At 38.2% G+C, this 18211-nt stretch overlaps 1 protein-coding gene across 2 annotated transcripts in view; it reads left to right on the forward strand.

Moving 5' to 3' along the window:
• The window catches only part of LOC136856773 (sphingomyelin synthase-related protein 1), a 109041-nt gene extending 95214 nt beyond the window's left edge, over positions 1–13827 (forward strand). The window contains exon 5 of one of the 2 annotated variants that reach the window (XM_067134875.2): positions 13016–13827. In XM_067134875.2, the coding sequence (XP_066990976.1) occupies positions 13016–13416 (401 nt within the window). In that variant the 3' untranslated portion in view covers positions 13417–13827. Of the gene's footprint in view, positions 1–10540; positions 10780–13015 lie in introns of those variants that run through there. The other variant, XM_067134876.2, reaches the window with a different exon arrangement.
• Positions 13828–18211: the final 4384 nt, after the last annotated feature.

The raw sequence follows: 18211 nt of genomic DNA on the forward strand, positions 1-18211 counted from the left end.
AGCTGGGAGCTTGCATCCGGGAGATAGTGGGTTCGAATCTCACTGTCGGCAGCCCTGAAGATGGTTTTCCATGGAATGCTATCTGTGTCGGTGCGACGTAAAGCCACTAGCAAAAAAAAAAAAAAGAAAGAAAATAAACGGTATTTCTAAAGAGAGGTGTGATCTTATCAAGAATTATTGAGTCAAACATTTTGGAAAAATGAGATGAAATTGTAATAGGTCTTTATTATTTTATGTCAGTTTTATCACCAGTTTTGAATACTGAGGTAGTGAATTCTTTTTTCCATTCTTCTGGGAAAACACCTTGGTTCTATGATAAGTTACACAGATAAAAAGAGTGCTTCAAATAAAATAAATGAGCAGTTCTTGAGTAGGTAAGTTGAAACACCATCAGGTCCTCCAGAGATTCAAGAGATTTCAGTTTGTTGTAAATTTCTGCACTGTTGACAACAGACAGATTGACAGAAAATGGATAATCAATGATAAGTAGAATAATGAGATGAAAAATGATTGACGGTGTTCACCAGTATCTTCTGTAACTTCATTAAGATGCAGTGACAAAGGAATATTATTACCTGAGCTTATATATATTTAGCCAGAATTTCTATGGGTAGGAACGAATACTTTGTTCACAGTTGGAGATATAGTTTATATAACATGATTTAAATTTCTTCTCTTTTTGCTATCCATGTACCTTTCACAGGATGTGGTGGCATGTCATGTGGTTGCAGAGCTTTTGCCATGCTCTTCTATTCTGTGCTAGATGAGTCGTTTGATGTAGAGACATCCTCACCAACTCCTTCATTTGGTCAATCTACCTTGCCGGAGTTCTTCCTTGGGTCCTTGTTCCTTTCATTTTGCCCTCTATGGTCAGCTTTTCCATAGCTCCAGTCTTCCTTGATATGTTGATATTTAGAAATTTCATCATGATCCGTATTGAAGTGGGATTACAATAATTGAAATTATTCAATACAATGACATTAATTAGTGTGGTTTGAACCCAGATATTCATAGCATACCTTAATCTTGCATCTTTTTTGTATTAAAGAAACCTTGACAGAACTACCCGTCATTTTTTAACCACAACCAAACATTTTGGATTTGCATTCATACTTTAAAAAAATTCATGTTGTAAGCAATCATAAAAGAAAAATAGATATAATTAATCGCTAACCTCGCCATAAATCATATTGCTAAGTTTTATCCAGGCGGGACACATAAAATAGAAAATTACACACAAATCATCAAGAGATCAACACACCAAACAAAGTACCAGATAACATAACAACACTTCTCCTAGCTGAAATCCCGCTGGAAGAATGAAACTCTGTGGAACATGTGCATCGAGGAGCGGATCAAAATGACTTAAATACCGAATGCGAGAATGAAAATCAATGAGATACTACACTAATCTATTGAAATAAAACTAGACACTCAAAAATCATAAAAAATATATTGACAATAATTTGATTATTAATTTTAAAGAAGGTGATTTGGAAGAGGGATGCTTTTGTATCATGCAATAACAAGTTCCCAAGACCCTTTTACGATATTAAACTAAGAGTGATCTGTACATTACATTTATTTCAGTTTAACATAATAATAATTCCACCAAAGTTAAAATATTAGGTTGGAAAAATATTTTAAATGGCTAGTAAATAATTGGAGAATGGTTTCAGAATGGTCTCAAAAAAAAAAAAAACTTGACCAAGCAACATAAGGTTCATGATTTAATAATCAAAATAATTTTGAGATCGGTCCCTCAAGTTGTATAGTCAAACACAGGAAATCCCATTAATTAAGGCAGTAAGAAATAAAGACCATAGAACTAAAAAGAAGCAAAAGGAGGAACTCCAGGATAACAAGGATATAAACAGAAACCGAACAATCTATACAGAAGAACAATAAGCATAACGACGAGAAAGACATGGACACGCCCAGTTCAGGGAGAACAACTGACTTGATACGATGCAAGAAAAGGTAGAACTGAAAGTATCCTTAGATAGGGAAGTTCAAATTCAAAATTATTACAGTCTTACAATTTAAATGTATAACTTTCACGAAGACTGGGTCAGGTCATCTTTAGTTTTACAAGCCTAGAAGGAAATGTAATTGTTGCAGTAGAATAATGTACAAATTAACTTTAATGCACTCCCAAATGATCAAACTCGTCACAAAAATACTAGGGAAAATGAGGAAATAAATAAACCACTGATTAAAATGGTCCAGTCAAAAAAAATATTTAAAATATTAAAAAAATTAAAAATTTGCAGTACCTAAAGTAAAACATAATTAAGTTTAAGATAAAATGTCAGTGGACCCAAAGAACTAAGAAAAGGATATAACTTGCCCCCAAAAATTAATTCAATTCAAGGATAGTTTATAATGTTTTGAAGGCAAAGGTGTACCGAGAACAATCAGTAACAAGCACAGACCGAAGAAGGCTTTTAAGATGGAACACGCCACAAATTTCAGTTTAAGGTTTCTTAAATATACTGACGAGGACAAGATATCCTCCAGGTAACCATTTTTAAATGTTCAGTCAAATGCAGATGGAGCATACCTCACAAGGGTCAGTAAATAGATACGTAGACAACTAAATCAAGGATATATATTTTATAATGTGTCTCCAAAGATAATTTACATTGGTGATGTTTAGTTTCTTTCAAGAATATAACAGTGGCAAGTTACCTGGTTGGCAAAATTATCAACATTGAAAAGCAGATACAGATCATTTACATCCAAAATTTAAAAGGCGCTGCCCATACTCCCAGTAGAAACTGTTTCTCTCTACTATCCAGGATCCGTAAGGATCCACAGCATGACAAATAATCCCTCCATGGGATTCCACATGGCAAACGATACAGAACACTTCCTTCATGCACACCAATTTAGGAGCAACTGAACATCATTTTATTATTAGCCAATGGCAAGATGGAAACACTTGACTTTGAGCCACGATAGTCCCAAAGGTAGCTAAGATATCGTGCTCCAATGCATTTAGAGAAAACACCATCATACAGTTAAAACACCCCAAATAACTGAAATGTTAAGACTAGCACAAGTGACCAGAACGAATGCCACAAGGCATCTTCAATAGGAAAATAAATAGAGTGACACACATTTCAAATAGTGCATAAGGCATCCTAATAATGAATACATCAGAAAGGTAACAATACTAAGCGTAGTGTGGTGGTTATACATGTCAGCTAGTACATTTGACACTTTCATTCTATTAATGCTGCAGTATTAAAACTCTTCAGGAACATAAAACATCTGATAATCAACTAATGACTGAACTGGCCTGTAGGTCAAATCTGATCCTGTTAATAATGTAGCAGATTTGAGGGCATCGAGACTGCTTTATTTCAAGAGTGTATTTCAGAATACAAGTACAAAGTTAAATGTTTTAAGAATATTATAAGACAAACTGTACCATAAAATAAAATAAAAAAAGAATATTAACCTTGGAAAGATGGGTTCCAGTGACTACTTGTTCCAGGTATTGCTCATGAAGGGTCAATCTTTAGGAATTGAACCAACCATTTTACAAGGGCAGATTGAAATGTAACCTAAAACATTTTTTCTTATGAAATATTTTACGGGTATGCAGGTAGCATGGATTCTGAGGACCATGCACAATTATGTTGGTATCAGTCAGAGGATCCCTCATCCCGCAAGTTGCAAATGAAATAGTATTTCTTTTGCATCTTTAATTTAAACACTCTCCTTTGAGTTGGCAAACAAATGGGACTTGTTAAAGTACTGGACAAGTACCAAACAAAACTTCTGACAGCCCACGAAACAAGGTTCACTTCGGAAGAAGTGTCCACGATGGGCAACTACAGAATACTGAACGGTCTTGCCAGCCATCAGCGAGAGAAAGTCAGGTAACAAGAGAAAGTCACCGACCATCTTGGAAAAAGCCTTCTTTGTTCACAAGACTATGACAGATGCCTTTATTGATTTCAGGTTCTCATCCCCAAGGCTTTTGATTCTAAACCTTAAACGTGGAAATAAATTGTACATGATCCTCATTGCCCATGCTCTAATCAATGAGGATAACAAAAAGAATCGGGCTACAGTTTAAGAATTTTGTTCCCTACTTCAAAGAAAACTGATGCAACGCACAGATTGGGAAAGAAAAGGCATATACGAAAATAGTTGGAGGGTATTAGTGCCATAAAATGACAAACCAAAAATAGACAAATGCTGTTTGAAGCCTGTGATTCATTCAGTCTGAAGTTAATGCCCACCTAATTCAAGAAAGAAAGCAAAAGGATCTGGCAGTTGCCAAATCCCAGCTTGGGAGAATTTCAAATCGATCACGTGGCAACCCCCAGCAAGTGGAATATAATGGAATTATTATAGACTGAGACTATCACCTGTCTAGGGTAAAGATGAAGCTCATACCTAACACTGAACTTGTGTACCAGAAGAAATTGCTAAGGAAATCCAAGAGGCAGCTGAAGATCCGATATTCATGACAAAGAAGAGAAAACATACCTGGTGGAACAATGAGCGTGATTAAGCTCTGCTGGAAAGATCTGAGCATGTAATTGCAGATATTTTGAGGAATTCAAAGAACATTACCCACAATGTAATGCGCTGCCAAAATCCTTGAGAATGCAAAGCTGTGGTACAAAATTAATAACTTGACCACATTGAGAATTTTAAGAGAAATTGTACCAGGGAATTTTACTGAGCTTTTAAGAATAAAATTAGAGGATTCATTCCTAAAAACCTGGATTTTAAGTATGAGGAAGGAAAGCTCATCATTAGGGCTCGGATGTTTAAGACCTAAAAATAGCCCAAATAAGCAAGCAAATATGACCTCAAAAGTGACAAAATATGACCTCAAAAATTACAAATTATGACCCGAAAACCATTAATCTAAATATGGCCATTTTAAAATAAGTTATAAATCAAAACGGCAATTCCTTTGATACATATTTGTTAACTAAATTCTTTATTCTTACTTTCATATCAATTTTCTGAATATACCCGTTTAGCAGTTATTCACAGTCTATTGTTCTCGATTCATTTATCAAACATTTGTGATTACATACCTATAAAAACATTTTAAAAGACAAAACTTGTTTGCACCCTTCATTGGAGATTTGAAATACGTGAACACTATAAATCAATCTATTTAAAAAATATTTTGGAACGTTTAAGCTCAGATTACATTAATATTGCTCAAATGCGTTAAAATTTAAATTGAACACCACGAAACGAATTAAGTAGATGTCTTTCGATACATTATGGTAGGGCGGCAGGGCAAATAGTGCAAACTCACATAACTTTTTTATTCTTCTCCGCGGATGGTATTGAAGTGTATGACAAGATTGATCTTCAAAGCATCAGGCACAAAAGACCTCCGACTATCACTTAACACATTCTTGTAAGAAGAGAAGCTCCTTTCTACGTCACAAGACGTTATTGGTGTATATTTAAATAATATTAAATCACTGCTGTCGAGTATGCACTCATCTTGAAATGTACTGGTACCTTCTCCTCTAAGAACGTCATTCATCTTGCACTCACAGCGAAAACTGTCACTTCGATTGAGCACGTTTTTAAGTTTCCTTTTTACATTGACGCCACCTATTCCATGTGATCGTTGTGCTGAAAGTTCAACAACACTTCTCACAATTTCAATACTTGCATGAATTTCTAAGCTAGCAGCTTCTAAACGAGCAATTGCACTCGATATAATTCTAAAGTTCGACTTGATATATATGCCAGACTTTCTGACAAACTGTTTGAAAACAATTCCTGCACAATCTTGATAGAAGAGGCAGAGTATTCCACTTGTGCTAACTACAGATGTGATACGGAAAAGCAGTTTTGCGAATACTAGTTCTCATTCGGAAAATTGACAATGATTTTGCACAGCTACAGCTGTTGCCAAACCGCCGAAATATGACATTTCTACAAAAATAGCTCAAAATATGACCTTATGACAAAAATAGCGAAAATATGCATTTATGTGACAAATAAAAATCACTTCATTGTGACGATTATCACCTGATTTGCACCAAAGTCCAATCAAGAAAGAAAATAGAGACAAAGAGAAAATAAGACTTTTCCTAAACATCCGAGCCCTACTCATCATGAGTAACAGGAAAAGTTTGGCTCATTATTTTCAGAAACTTTTGAACTGTGATCACCCCTGCAGAAGGACTTATTTTTGGAACACCCATAGAAAAATGGCAGAATTCACATCCTCTTCGCTAACAAGAAATCAAAGGTATAATTATATAGCTAAAAAAACAACTAGACTCTTGAAAAATACTCTCTCATGGCAGAATTGTTTAAGTATGCACGCACAAATGTGCTTGAACATTTGGAAGGGTTTTTGCTCATATTTGGGCAACAGAAGGGATCTCAAAGGAGTCGAAGATTGCTTTGATTCATCTCTTGCACAAAAATGGTTAAAAGAATTCATGTGTGAAGTCGAAATGTGGTTTGTGATGAAAATTCCTTGACCATGTTGTTATTGAAGTTGTAGTCAGCCTCCTTGCAAAGTTTCTGAAGAAAGGACTTTTGATTGACATTAATGCCAAACTGCATAACCGTTATTGTGTCTGCATTGAACAGCAATATGACTTTATCCTCTTCAGCGCAGAAAAAGTTCTTTCTGCAGATGCTGAGGTTGCTGGTATTGTCACAATTAATGTTGCCAGTTTTAGGACTTCAGGAAGCACATTTAGTCTGTTTCTATATATGGCGGAAAAATTTCATGGACTGATTTTTCCAAGAAATCAAATACTTCTCCTAAATATATGACACTTAACTCATTTTTCAACATTATGCTTGTAAATGCCATACGATAATAATAATTATAATTATAACATATAAAGAAACTATTATTACTGCTCTTAAGTTGGTAAACTGTTAACACTTACCTTTCTGTTGGAATTCGCTTTTCTTTTTCTTCTTTTCAGTTTTGATGTATATACCCCACCCCCACCTCCTCGCTCACTATACCCCACAAACCTGGGTACCTTTTGCTGTCTAAACATTCTTTGCCCCCCCTCATATTCTCAATCACCGCTGCTGTACAGAATGATTGAGAAAGAAGTGAGGCCTACATTAAGCACATCTGCACTGGAATCGCTTATGGTTCAGAAGACAAAAATGTCATTATAGGTAAGGGGGGGGGGGGGGGGGGGGGCAGGATGCTTCAAGGAAAACTACACTGAAAAGCAGCTGCTGCATGAGAAACAGGCTGCAAGGAATGTTTCGTCACAGAACTAACAAGTTGTATGCAAATGTTATTTTGTAATATGATATACTTTCAAATAGATTGCTAGAGGGAAGGGAAAATGGGCTGCCATTTGGGAGAAGGAAGGAGCATGCTTTGGACTTGACTCAAATTTTTTCTCGGGGGCGGAGGGCGATTACTGACAATCCACTTCAAAGGTTGGCACCTCTGCCTGTCAGTTGTTTACCTAGACTTTTCTTACATTTTTTCAAATAACTTGGAAATTTACTGAACATTTCCCTTGAAAAATTACACCTTATCAAGCTGTATCTATATACCTTATGTTCTACAAACCTCAAGCTGGACTATTCTCTCGTGTATCATACCCTAACTATTGTTACTTTCTCTGTTTTGCTTTCATTGTTTTAACTTTTGACAATTTAACTTTTAACGTTAATCCTCGTATTTGCTGTCATGTGTTTTATATTTCAACTAGTCACAGTTTAACATTTGTTTTGTAGGTGCTATCATGTGTTATATATTGCTATTTGATAAGTTGTATTTTGCTCAGTTGATTTGTTGGCTGATGATGACGCGCAATGAGCGTCGAAACTAGTACCAATCTTCTTTAAACGTTATGTGATATATATATTCACATCAATAAACATTCATGGTATTGAAAAGGTGGACCTTTAACATTTTCATTTGGTTAGAGTTTTTTTGATCAAATTCCAATGAAGTCATATGCTTCCTGAAAGTCAACAAACACAACCACGTAGCTGTGTCCTCCTGTCTTCTTGTACCTGATGATGCTCTTCAGGATAAATATCTGTTCTGGGCACGAACGGCTTTTTCTGAAGCCAGCCTGATATTCCCCAATCTGTTGGTCAAGGTGAGCTTCTATTCTGTTCTGAACTGCTTTGGAGAAAGTCTTATAGGGAACAGATACTAATGAGATGCCCCTATAGTTGTTGACATTCTTTTTATCACCTTTCTTGTGCAAAGGGTGGATTAGTGCTGACAGCCATTCAGTTGGTATCATCCCAGTTCTCCAGATATCTTCAAAAAGCTTGACTAGTACATCTAGAGTTTCATCATTTGCCAGCTTCAGTAGTTCTGCCGCTATCGAATCTTCACCAGCTGCCTTATTATTCTTTAAGCTGTTTATAATCTGTTTGATCTCCCCTTTACAAGGAGGGGGTGAGTTGGGTAGTTTGTGTATCGGGTCGCACGCAGGGAATCTTTCTTTTGGTTCATCACAATTAAGAAGGTTTTCAAAGTACCGAGATATGATCATACAGTTTTCTTTGTTGGTCAATCCCAGCTTTCCATTTTCATCTCTAAAACAAAGGCTGGGGGCTTGGTACCCCCTCAAATTAGTCTTGAATGTTTGATAGAAGTTTCTGGAATTGTTTTTCCGGAAATTCTGATCGATCTGTTCTAACTGCTGTTTCTCATATAGTCGCTTGGCCCTTCGGAAAGTTCTGGCTGCTTCTTTTCGAGCTTCACGGAACATCAAAATCTTCAGATCTTCGGGTCGAGTTCCACTTTTTCCAGGCATTTGTTCTTTGGGTCAGCACTTCATCACAGACCTCATTCCACCACCTATGCTTTCTCTTCTTAGCTGTCAAGATTGCAGTATTAGCTGCTTGTTGGATCTTGGAGGCGATGTTCGTCCATTTATGAGATTCAAATGTCAGTTGCTGGTGGTATTGTTCTAAGACATTTTGATTGATTTTTAACTTTCCAAGGTCGTATTTATAAATTCTGTTTCCTGGTTTCAGGGCCTTTTTGGGAGAAATGAAATTAATTTTGATCTTGGCGAGGTAATGATCTGAATCAAACTGGGCACCTCTCTGCACTTTAACGTTCATTATTTCCTTAATTGCTCTCCTGGATATTGCTACATGATCAATCTGTTTCTCTCCACACATATTGCATGCTGATCGCCAAGTTTTTTGTTTGCTTGGCTTGTGTTTGTAGAATGTTGACATTATCTGAAGATTGAAGGTACGACACAGATTGATGAGTCTTATACCATTTCTATTAGTTATTTTGTGAGCAGGATAGTTTCCAATTGTTGATCTGAATTGTGGTTCAATTCCCAGCTGAGCGTTAAAGTCGCCTAATAAGATCTTGATGTTCTTAGATGGTATTTTCTCCAATGTTCTTCAAGAAGGTCCCAAAACTGTTTGACTTTCTCAGGATTACTTCTGTTGTCCTCATTGATCGGTGCATGCACATTGATCAGTGTGTATCCTTTGTTACCACAGCTGAGAGTTAGAATGGAACGTCTCTCAGAGGGGCTGAAGAAGTCCACGATTGAACTGACAACCTTCTTATGAACAAAAAAAGCCGTGCCAAGTAAAGGCATGTTCTTACCTATTTTCATAGCCCTTTTGCCTTTATAAATCCCATACCCTTCAATGTCCATTATGTCTTCATCTAGGTATCTTGTTTCTTGGATGGTTGAGATGGTAATGTTGTGTTTGTCTACCATCATCGTCAATTCTTTGTGTTTTCCCACTTTCAGTAGTGAATTGAAATTCAGTGTCCCAAAGTAATATGTTTGTTTCGCCTTGAATTTTGTACGTGTAGTAATGTCCTCAAAGCATCTTGGTTCAGGCTCCCCAGAATCCACAGGCCTGATTGCGTTCTTAGGAGCAGTAGATTCCCTCAACGAGGTACTACCTGGGGTAGTGTCCTTTTTGTGATGACATTCCGTGATGCTTGGTTGTTCAAACCAGTATGGGTCGGAAAACTCCTTCCCGGTAGTAGAACCAAGGTTGTAAGCCCTGGAGCTCAATAATAGGCTGCTCTTCTGGAGCCAGACGCCTTTCGCAGCCACTTCACTGAAGAACAGACGCTGCTAAATGAAGATAGTTCATCCGCTTTATCCGCTGTTGGGACTTGGTTGTCGTCTTCCGCCTTCCAAACTGTTGACTATCTTCACCGTAACCCTGGTAGGGACCCTCACAAGGTACTATCCATTCATTTTACAGTCTGATAAAGGAAACTATTATGCACTTTATTCCGTATGTCGATATGAAATAAATATTATTATTCATATGTGTGTGTCATAAATGAGAATGATTAGGTATAATTTCATGTATCCAGTTTTATGTTTTCTTAGTTTTAAATTTAATGGTTAAGTTGCATTGTAACTGTAAATATGTATGCCTTTTATCTTGTCCTTTTGTTCATCGAGACCACGGCTCAATGTATGTGATGAAATCTAAGAATTTAAAAAAATCTTCCAATTTTTGAATTCTAAAAGCTGGCAGGTATGTGTTTGTTTGAAAATAATGGCCCCATTTTGGTTCGCCACAGACAAGGGGAGAGGCATCATATTGACTGCATTCACACAAGACATACAGCGCCAACTCAAGCCCTTATGGTGTCGGGTGCTATTGGGTACAACCACAAATCATAGTTGGTGCGTGTCCAGGGCACTGTGACCAGTTTGACCTACATGAATGACATCTTACGACCTGTAGCCATACCCTTTCTGCACGACACCCCAGAGCCATATTTCAGCAGGACAATGCGCGACCACATGTTGCTGTACGAACACATGCCTTCTTGTTGTCACAGGATGTCCGACTGTTGCCCTGGCCCCGCCTGATCACCTGGCTTGTTGCCAACTGAAAATGTATGGGATATGGTGAAACAACGGGTGCAGTGCTGTGATGACCCAATGCCAACCATCAAAGATGAACTGTGGAACCAGGTGAATGCAGCATGGATGGCTATACCCCGGGACGCCATTCGCGCTTTATACGTGTCGATGCCATCATACGTGGAACAAGTTATCAGTGGCCATGGAGGATCCAGTGCCTAATAGGCAACAGGATACATGCTGAACCTAGGTGACTGAAATGCTAATCAACAAGTCCTGTGAATATGAACTTCCTATCTCTAGTCTTTCAGGGTGTTCTGTTTTTTGTGAACATGAGTGTACTTTCGTATGTCGATCTATATATACACTGAAGTTGATTTGTAGCGATCAAGAGAGGGGATGTTGGCTGTTACAATTAATACTTTACAGATCGATAGTGACAGTCAGTAGGAGGGTGTGTGGTGCTATTGTAATCAATACTCCCCACATCGATTGTGACTGGCAGTAGGAATGGGGCCCTTCTCCAACTCCTGTGTACCTGACATTAGTAAGGAGGGCCTACCATTGTAATGAATAATTCCCTTCTCGATTTGACTGGCAGAAGGCAAGGTAGCATGCAATTTTGTTCAAAACTCCCCTACCCGATTGTGTCTGGCAGCAGACAAGGATGCCTGCCATTAAAAAAAAAATTTACCCATCTAAAATGTGACTGGCATTAGGCAAAATGGCCTGCTATTACAATCGAAACTCACCAACTTGAGTGTGACTTGCAGTAAGCTGACTGGCTTTAGGAAAAGGGGCATGTCATTATAATGACAACAGCACAACTCAATTTTGACTGGCATCACGGAAGGTGCTTGCCATTATAATAAAAGCTTCTCAGCTGTATTGTGTCTGGAAGTCATTGTAACAAAAACTCTCCAAATCAATAGTGACCACACAGTAGGCAAGGGGGCCTGCCATTATAATGAAAACTTCCCAGCCCAATTGTGAATGACAATAGGCAAGTGAGCCTGACATTATCATCACAACTTCGCAACTCTCACTTTACATTTAAAGCAGTGTATGGGGACTTCCCCATGCTGTTTCTTGAATAACGCTATGACACATGCAATTTTAAAAAATCTTATTCACTGCGTGTACAGCAATTTACTTTGATACCCGTATACAATATACAATACTGTAGCGAAACACGGGTACATTTGCTAGTAAACAATAAATGTAATAGGTGAGGCTTCAGAATCATTAGCCATCCCTCTGTTAAGTGCCTCCACCCCTTGAAAGGAATGTCATGCTGAGTGCCAATGCAAGGGTCCCCAGTTTTTCTTCTACTACTACTTCTTCTTCTGCCTCCAGCTGTTGACCAGGTTTGCTTGGAACGTAAGCCTCTCCATCTCCTCTTGTCTTCCCATCACTTCTCTCTCTTTACTCTTGCCCAGTCCCTTCTTCTCTGTACACACTCTTCCACTCCTTTTATCTGACTCTTGGTTTCCTCTTTATCATTTTCCTGTTATTTCCATTTCATGCACCCTCCAGGGTATCCTTTCCTCTGTCATTCCATGTGTCCATACCAAGCAAGTCTAGATGCCTCTTATCATATTCTGCAGTGGCTCTTCTTTTTACTATATCTCTAACCTTCTCATTTCTCATCTTGTCCAATCTTGTCACTCCTATCCTGCTTCTCAGAAATTTAATTTCATTTGCCTGTATCCTAGTTACAGCTCTCTGCCTTACTACTACTACGACTACTATGACTACTACTACTACTACTACTACTACTACTACTACTACTACTACTACTACTACTACTACTACTTAGGTTGGCAACAGAGGTCCACTTTCTTTGCCATCTGGTAGAGTAAACCAGAATATCATCCAGATAGTTTTCCCTTTTGATGCTTAATGTAAAATTTTGTTTGTGAACGAATTATGCCTTGCATTCAAGAGATAGTGGGTTCAAACCCCACTGTGAGCAACCATGAAGATGGTTTTCCATGGTTCTCCATTTTTACACCAGGCAAATGCCTTTTCTTATCCCATTGTCACCATAAGACCTATCTGCGTCGGTGCAACTGTAAGCCAGTTGTAAAAAAATTTACTTATGCAACTTATCCTATGTTAGAAATTGTAATCAGTTTGTTTCTCCCCTGATTGTGAAGTAACACTACTCTTTATTTTCTTTTCAGATACGCCTCGTCATTTGTATTTTTTGCATACTTTCACTTGGTTGCTCAACATGTTTGGGATCTTCTTCATCCTAGCTGCACACGAACATTATTCAATCGATGTATTTGTAGCCTTCTACATTACTTCACGTCTCTTCCTCTACTATCACACATTAGCCAACAACCAGGCTCTCATGCAGAGGGACTCAAATCGCACTCGCATTTGGTTCCCCCTCTTCAGCTTTTTTGAGTCTTCTGTGGATGGAATCGTGCCAAATGAATATGAGTCACCTCTGGTGCCTCTGAGGAAACTGTTGTGGTGGCTGAAGGGACGCATTGGTAGGTTTGTCATGTGGGGTATATATGAGTCACATCAGCGTTCCAGGGCACCTACTAGACTGAAGGAATGCAAGAATAAATAGTGATTAATTTAAGATGTGATGGCTGTGTTGGAGGGCCTTCAGTTGAAACTTGTTGTATTAAACTGTGATGTAATTCTTTGTTATTTCAGTCCTGCTTTGTGCCCGTTCAACTTGTGTTACTGAGGAACCTCCAGCTGTCACATCTTGATAATTGCTTGTGTGCTGTCTTGTCATATCAAAGAGTACACACCAGTGTACAGCCTTAGAAAATATTGGTAAATTACAAGGACAACCGATATTACTCCATATTCAGTTTCTTGTTCTGTGTGTTAAGAAACGAAGCCTTTCATATTATGTAACTTTTATATGGAAATCATGCTACAGCATGGAACGAACTTGAGGCAAATGACCAAAGAAATTGCTTTGTTTGTATTTTTATTGACAATAAAGAGGCAAATTTATACTGTGTTATACTGCTCTACAGATTTTCTTGTTTAATATATATATTTTGATGTTACAAATTATCTGCCAGTCTAGTCCAGTTGTAACAGCTCACATTGTTCTTGTTAGAATTATATTAATGCCACTAGTGAGGTAATTTTTCTAAAAATGTAAAAATCATTACATATTCCAGATAATGTTTCGTGTCTCTTTTTTTGTAATTGTGGTGCTTATTATTCTTATAGACATAGTGTGCTTGACTGGGTAAATATGATCTTGATCATAAAAGAAAATTTTATTACAAAATAGGTAGTTGTGGATAAGTGAATTGGTTTCCAGTATAAAACTTTCAGGTTGTTTTACTCGTAATTCAAATGAAGGAAATTCAATGCTGCATGGGAACAAGCAAATGGGGGCCAAAGTTGTGTGAATGTATGTGTGTATTGTATGTATGCCTGTTGCAGTTTACAAAATATCTTCATGAAAACTTGATTACTTTACTCATACATAAAGGATTGTTAGTGAGAAATATAGATGCATAAATCAAAGTCAAAATATTTTGAGAAATATATACAGTTATTTCGTAACTATAATTTTTTTTTCTGACTGTGTTTTTATTATTGAGATAATGTTGATTTTATATGTATTACCCCTGACCTACCTGCATTCTTTGTTGAAGGCCGTAATATGACTGGGAGGCCACTATATTCCTAAACTGATGGCAGAATTTCTTTACTCTCTGCTAAGTATGATTGCAAAGGGCATGGTATAAAATGAAACTGTAAAAATGATTCCATGTTTGAACACAACATGGTAAAAAGTATGTGTTACAAAGTTTGGAGTTGAAGTTGAAATACGAAAAATGGTAAAAGAATGTTCTTATTCTTTCACTAAATGTTTCTTAACTCCATTTCTGGACAAAGGGTCAATGTTTGAAGAGATCTGAAATTTCCCATGGTCCTTAAAAATGTATGATAGAATTAAAGGATAGATTTCAGATGAAAAATATTGACTTCCCATGGACTGATGTAAACCTGTGCCTGCTTGGCATTCTTCAATAACCTTGACTGTCCTTTTTTTCTTTTAAATAATTTCTTGCCTCACTGATTGAAAAGTCCTTGTTCTGAGTCAGTTTTTAGGAAATTTAAAATTTCCTTTTTCTAACAAAATCGTCATATAGTGCACATCTCTTAATTTTTATGTTTGTTTTAGAGTATGTATACACGTGAATAATCGCCACATTTTTTTTTTCAAAATTGGATGGCAGAAAGTTGGGGTGCAGGTATTATTTGCTGGAATGATGGTGTAGTTCTCCTGACAAACAGAATTCTGGAAGCTGGTACTTTTCTGCCCACTCTGTTGGCAAATCTGCTCCCGCCTAAAGTGAGAAGCGTGCTGGGTACATATCGTGCCGTTTTGGGTAGCATTACTTTAAGTTATAGTCAGTGTGCGTTCTCATTCATGGCTAAAGAAAAGCTTCACGTTATTGAAGAGGCAGAGCTAATTGGTAATCGTGTTGCGGTAAGGAAGTATGATGCGGACGAGAGTGCTGTGTGTGATTGGAGGAAAAATAAAGCTCATCTTGAACTGCCAGGTATTTCATGGACAATAAATGAAGTTTCCAAAAATTGAAAACAGGATATGTGAATATATGATTGAGAAGAGACAGTTTAGATATGCGATCACAAGTGAAATGTGTCGATCGAAAGCTATTGCAAAAGGCAAGAGATTTAAATTTACAGGTTGTATCACTAGCTGTGGATATCTCACACGTTTTGAACAACATAACCTCAGTTTTACAACATAACCTCCGTTTTTGTAGGAAAATAGTATTGTGCATTGGCTCCTAGCCAATTATGAAGAAAATCTTGTGGAATTTCCACAGATTTATTATCGTTTTTCACTAGAGAAACTCTTATTTACTTTTGCAAATTGCTGATGCAGACCATGTGTACTTATTGTACTGTGGTATTTACGTTCTTCAATATTATTATTTAACAAACCTACACAAATTCAAAAAAGAAATTTTTCCAAAACTTCCCTCCCTAAAATTAGGATGGAGATACTCAATAATGGAGATCATACGCTTATATACGATACTTTATCAAGTTTATAGATAGAAAATGTTCTCAGCTCATCCAGATCAGCAGGAACTAGTTTCGTCATTGTGCACTTAGAATAATTTTATGCTGATATTCTGGTACAAAAAAACCAACATATCTACACTGAGTGGCCATAAGTCATGGGATGGGGTGTCCCATTAGAAAATGTGCTGTTTATGACCCCTGAGCGTTGCAACTAGCTGCGGCATACCTGAGCAGTCTCTCACAGATAACAGTTTTATGAAGATAGCAACATGTCACAAGTTAACCGACCTTTGAGTGTGGGATGATCATCGGCGCACAGTGCATGGGTCATAGCATTGCAGAGATTACATGCAAATTCGGGTTTCCGAGGTCAACAGTGTCGAAGGTGGATCTTCAATATCGCAGAGAGAATGTTACTACCCACGTAAACTGCTGGACGGGAAGACCACAGGTGTTTTAACGAACCGACATCACGTCGCCTCCTCAGACGGGCTACTGCGAGTCACAACCCAGTTGAATGCTGGGAGTCAGGAACCCATTTCTGACAGGACTGGAAGGAGGCAACTGCACACCGCATAGGCTTTACCAGCCGACGACCAACTCATGCCTCTTTGCTGACACCTCGACACAGAGCTCAACAACGTGCATGGGCCCGCAAACATCGGTAATGGACTATAGAACAGTGGCGTCGTGTTGTATAGTCCAGTGAATCCCAGTTCCAGTTGTATTGAGCTGATGGGTGTGTGAGAGTGTGGAGTATTCCCCATGAAGCTATGGATCTTGCGTGTCAACAAGGTTGTGTCCAGGCGGGAGATGGCTGAGTTCTGGTCTGGGCGGCGTTCTCATGGTCACAATTAGGCCCCATTTTCTGGCTGCAGGGAGCACTAACAGGTGCACTTTTGTGGACATTCTTTCAGACCATCTGCATCTCTTTCTGACCCTAGAGTACCTTGATGGAGATGCCATGTTTCAACAGGACAATGTGCCATGCCACTGCTCTGTAGTGGCACGCAGGTGGTTGGAGGAGCACTCCAGTGAAGTTACGACCATGGATTAGCCCTCCAGATCCCCTGATCTTAATCCAATTGAGCATTTATGGGATGCTGTCGATGCTGGTATACTTTCCATAAACCCCGCGCCAACTACACAAGACCAATTGCAGATAGCAGTGCAAGACGCGTGGGTCCAGATTCCTCCGGAGCAATTCAAACACCTTGTAAGGTCAATGCCTTGCCTCATTGCTGCAATTTTGAGGGCTCGCGGAGGAGCAACTCATTAACATCACATTCATTGTCTTCCCATGTCTTTTGGCCACTCAGTGTATTATCACGTTCATATTTTACAGATGTCTGATTACTTAGATATATGTTCTGATGATGAAAAATTATTCACTTCGTCGGGCTCCCTGTGTGTTGTATGAAAGACACATCCAGTTTTTTACAATTGGCTTTACGTCGCACCAACACAGATAGGCCTTATGGCGACGGTGGGATAGGAAAGGGTTAGGAGTTGAAAGGAAGTGGGCGAGGCCTTAATTAAGTACAGCCCCAGCATTTACATGGTATGAAAACGGGGAAATCATGAAAAACCATCTTTAGGACTGCCGATAGTAGGGTTCGAACCCACTATCTTCCTAATGCAAGCTCACAGCTGCGCGCCCCTAACCACACAGCCAACTCGCTCGGTAGGATATCCAGTGAGAGAAATGAGCGATAATAAGTTTAAACTGAGGTATCATTTGGGAAAAGATACCATAGAACAACTAGAACTAAGGTTACCAACCAGGTGTAACCTTTGCCTCCAGTGCACATGCATGTATTAACTTCGAAACTCTTTTCCACAGTAAGGTTTCAGTTGGTCATTTCTTGCATGTAGACCCAGCAACGGTCTTTAAAGCCATTCATCGTATATCTAACCTTATTGCTGTACTGAAACATGAGTACATTAAAATGCTTTCTGAAAAAATTGACATCAGGAAAATCTTCGGTTGAATATTGAAAATAGCGTTATGTTGTTTTTGTGTTGTTTTTAATAACGTAACATTTCTGTATAGTTTATAACTTACCTTGCCATAGGCAAATACTTTCTTCTTTCTCTTTTTTATTTCTGGGAAGCACAAATTTTAGGTTTGCCAAGACCGATTAGACCAATTAATCTTACTAGAATTGAAATCAGAGGCATCATCTTTCCACGCATTCTGCTTCTGTGCGGATGTTATGGGTCACATAGCTATCAGCTTGTATTTGGGAGATAGTGGGTTCAAACTCCACTGTCGGCAGCCCTGAAGATGGTTTTCTGTGTTTTCCCATTTTCACACCAGACAAATG

Source organism: Anabrus simplex, chromosome 1 (assembly GCF_040414725.1).
Source record: "Anabrus simplex isolate iqAnaSimp1 chromosome 1, ASM4041472v1, whole genome shotgun sequence".
In the NCBI taxonomy this organism is placed as follows: domain Eukaryota; kingdom Metazoa; phylum Arthropoda; class Insecta; order Orthoptera; family Tettigoniidae; genus Anabrus; species Anabrus simplex.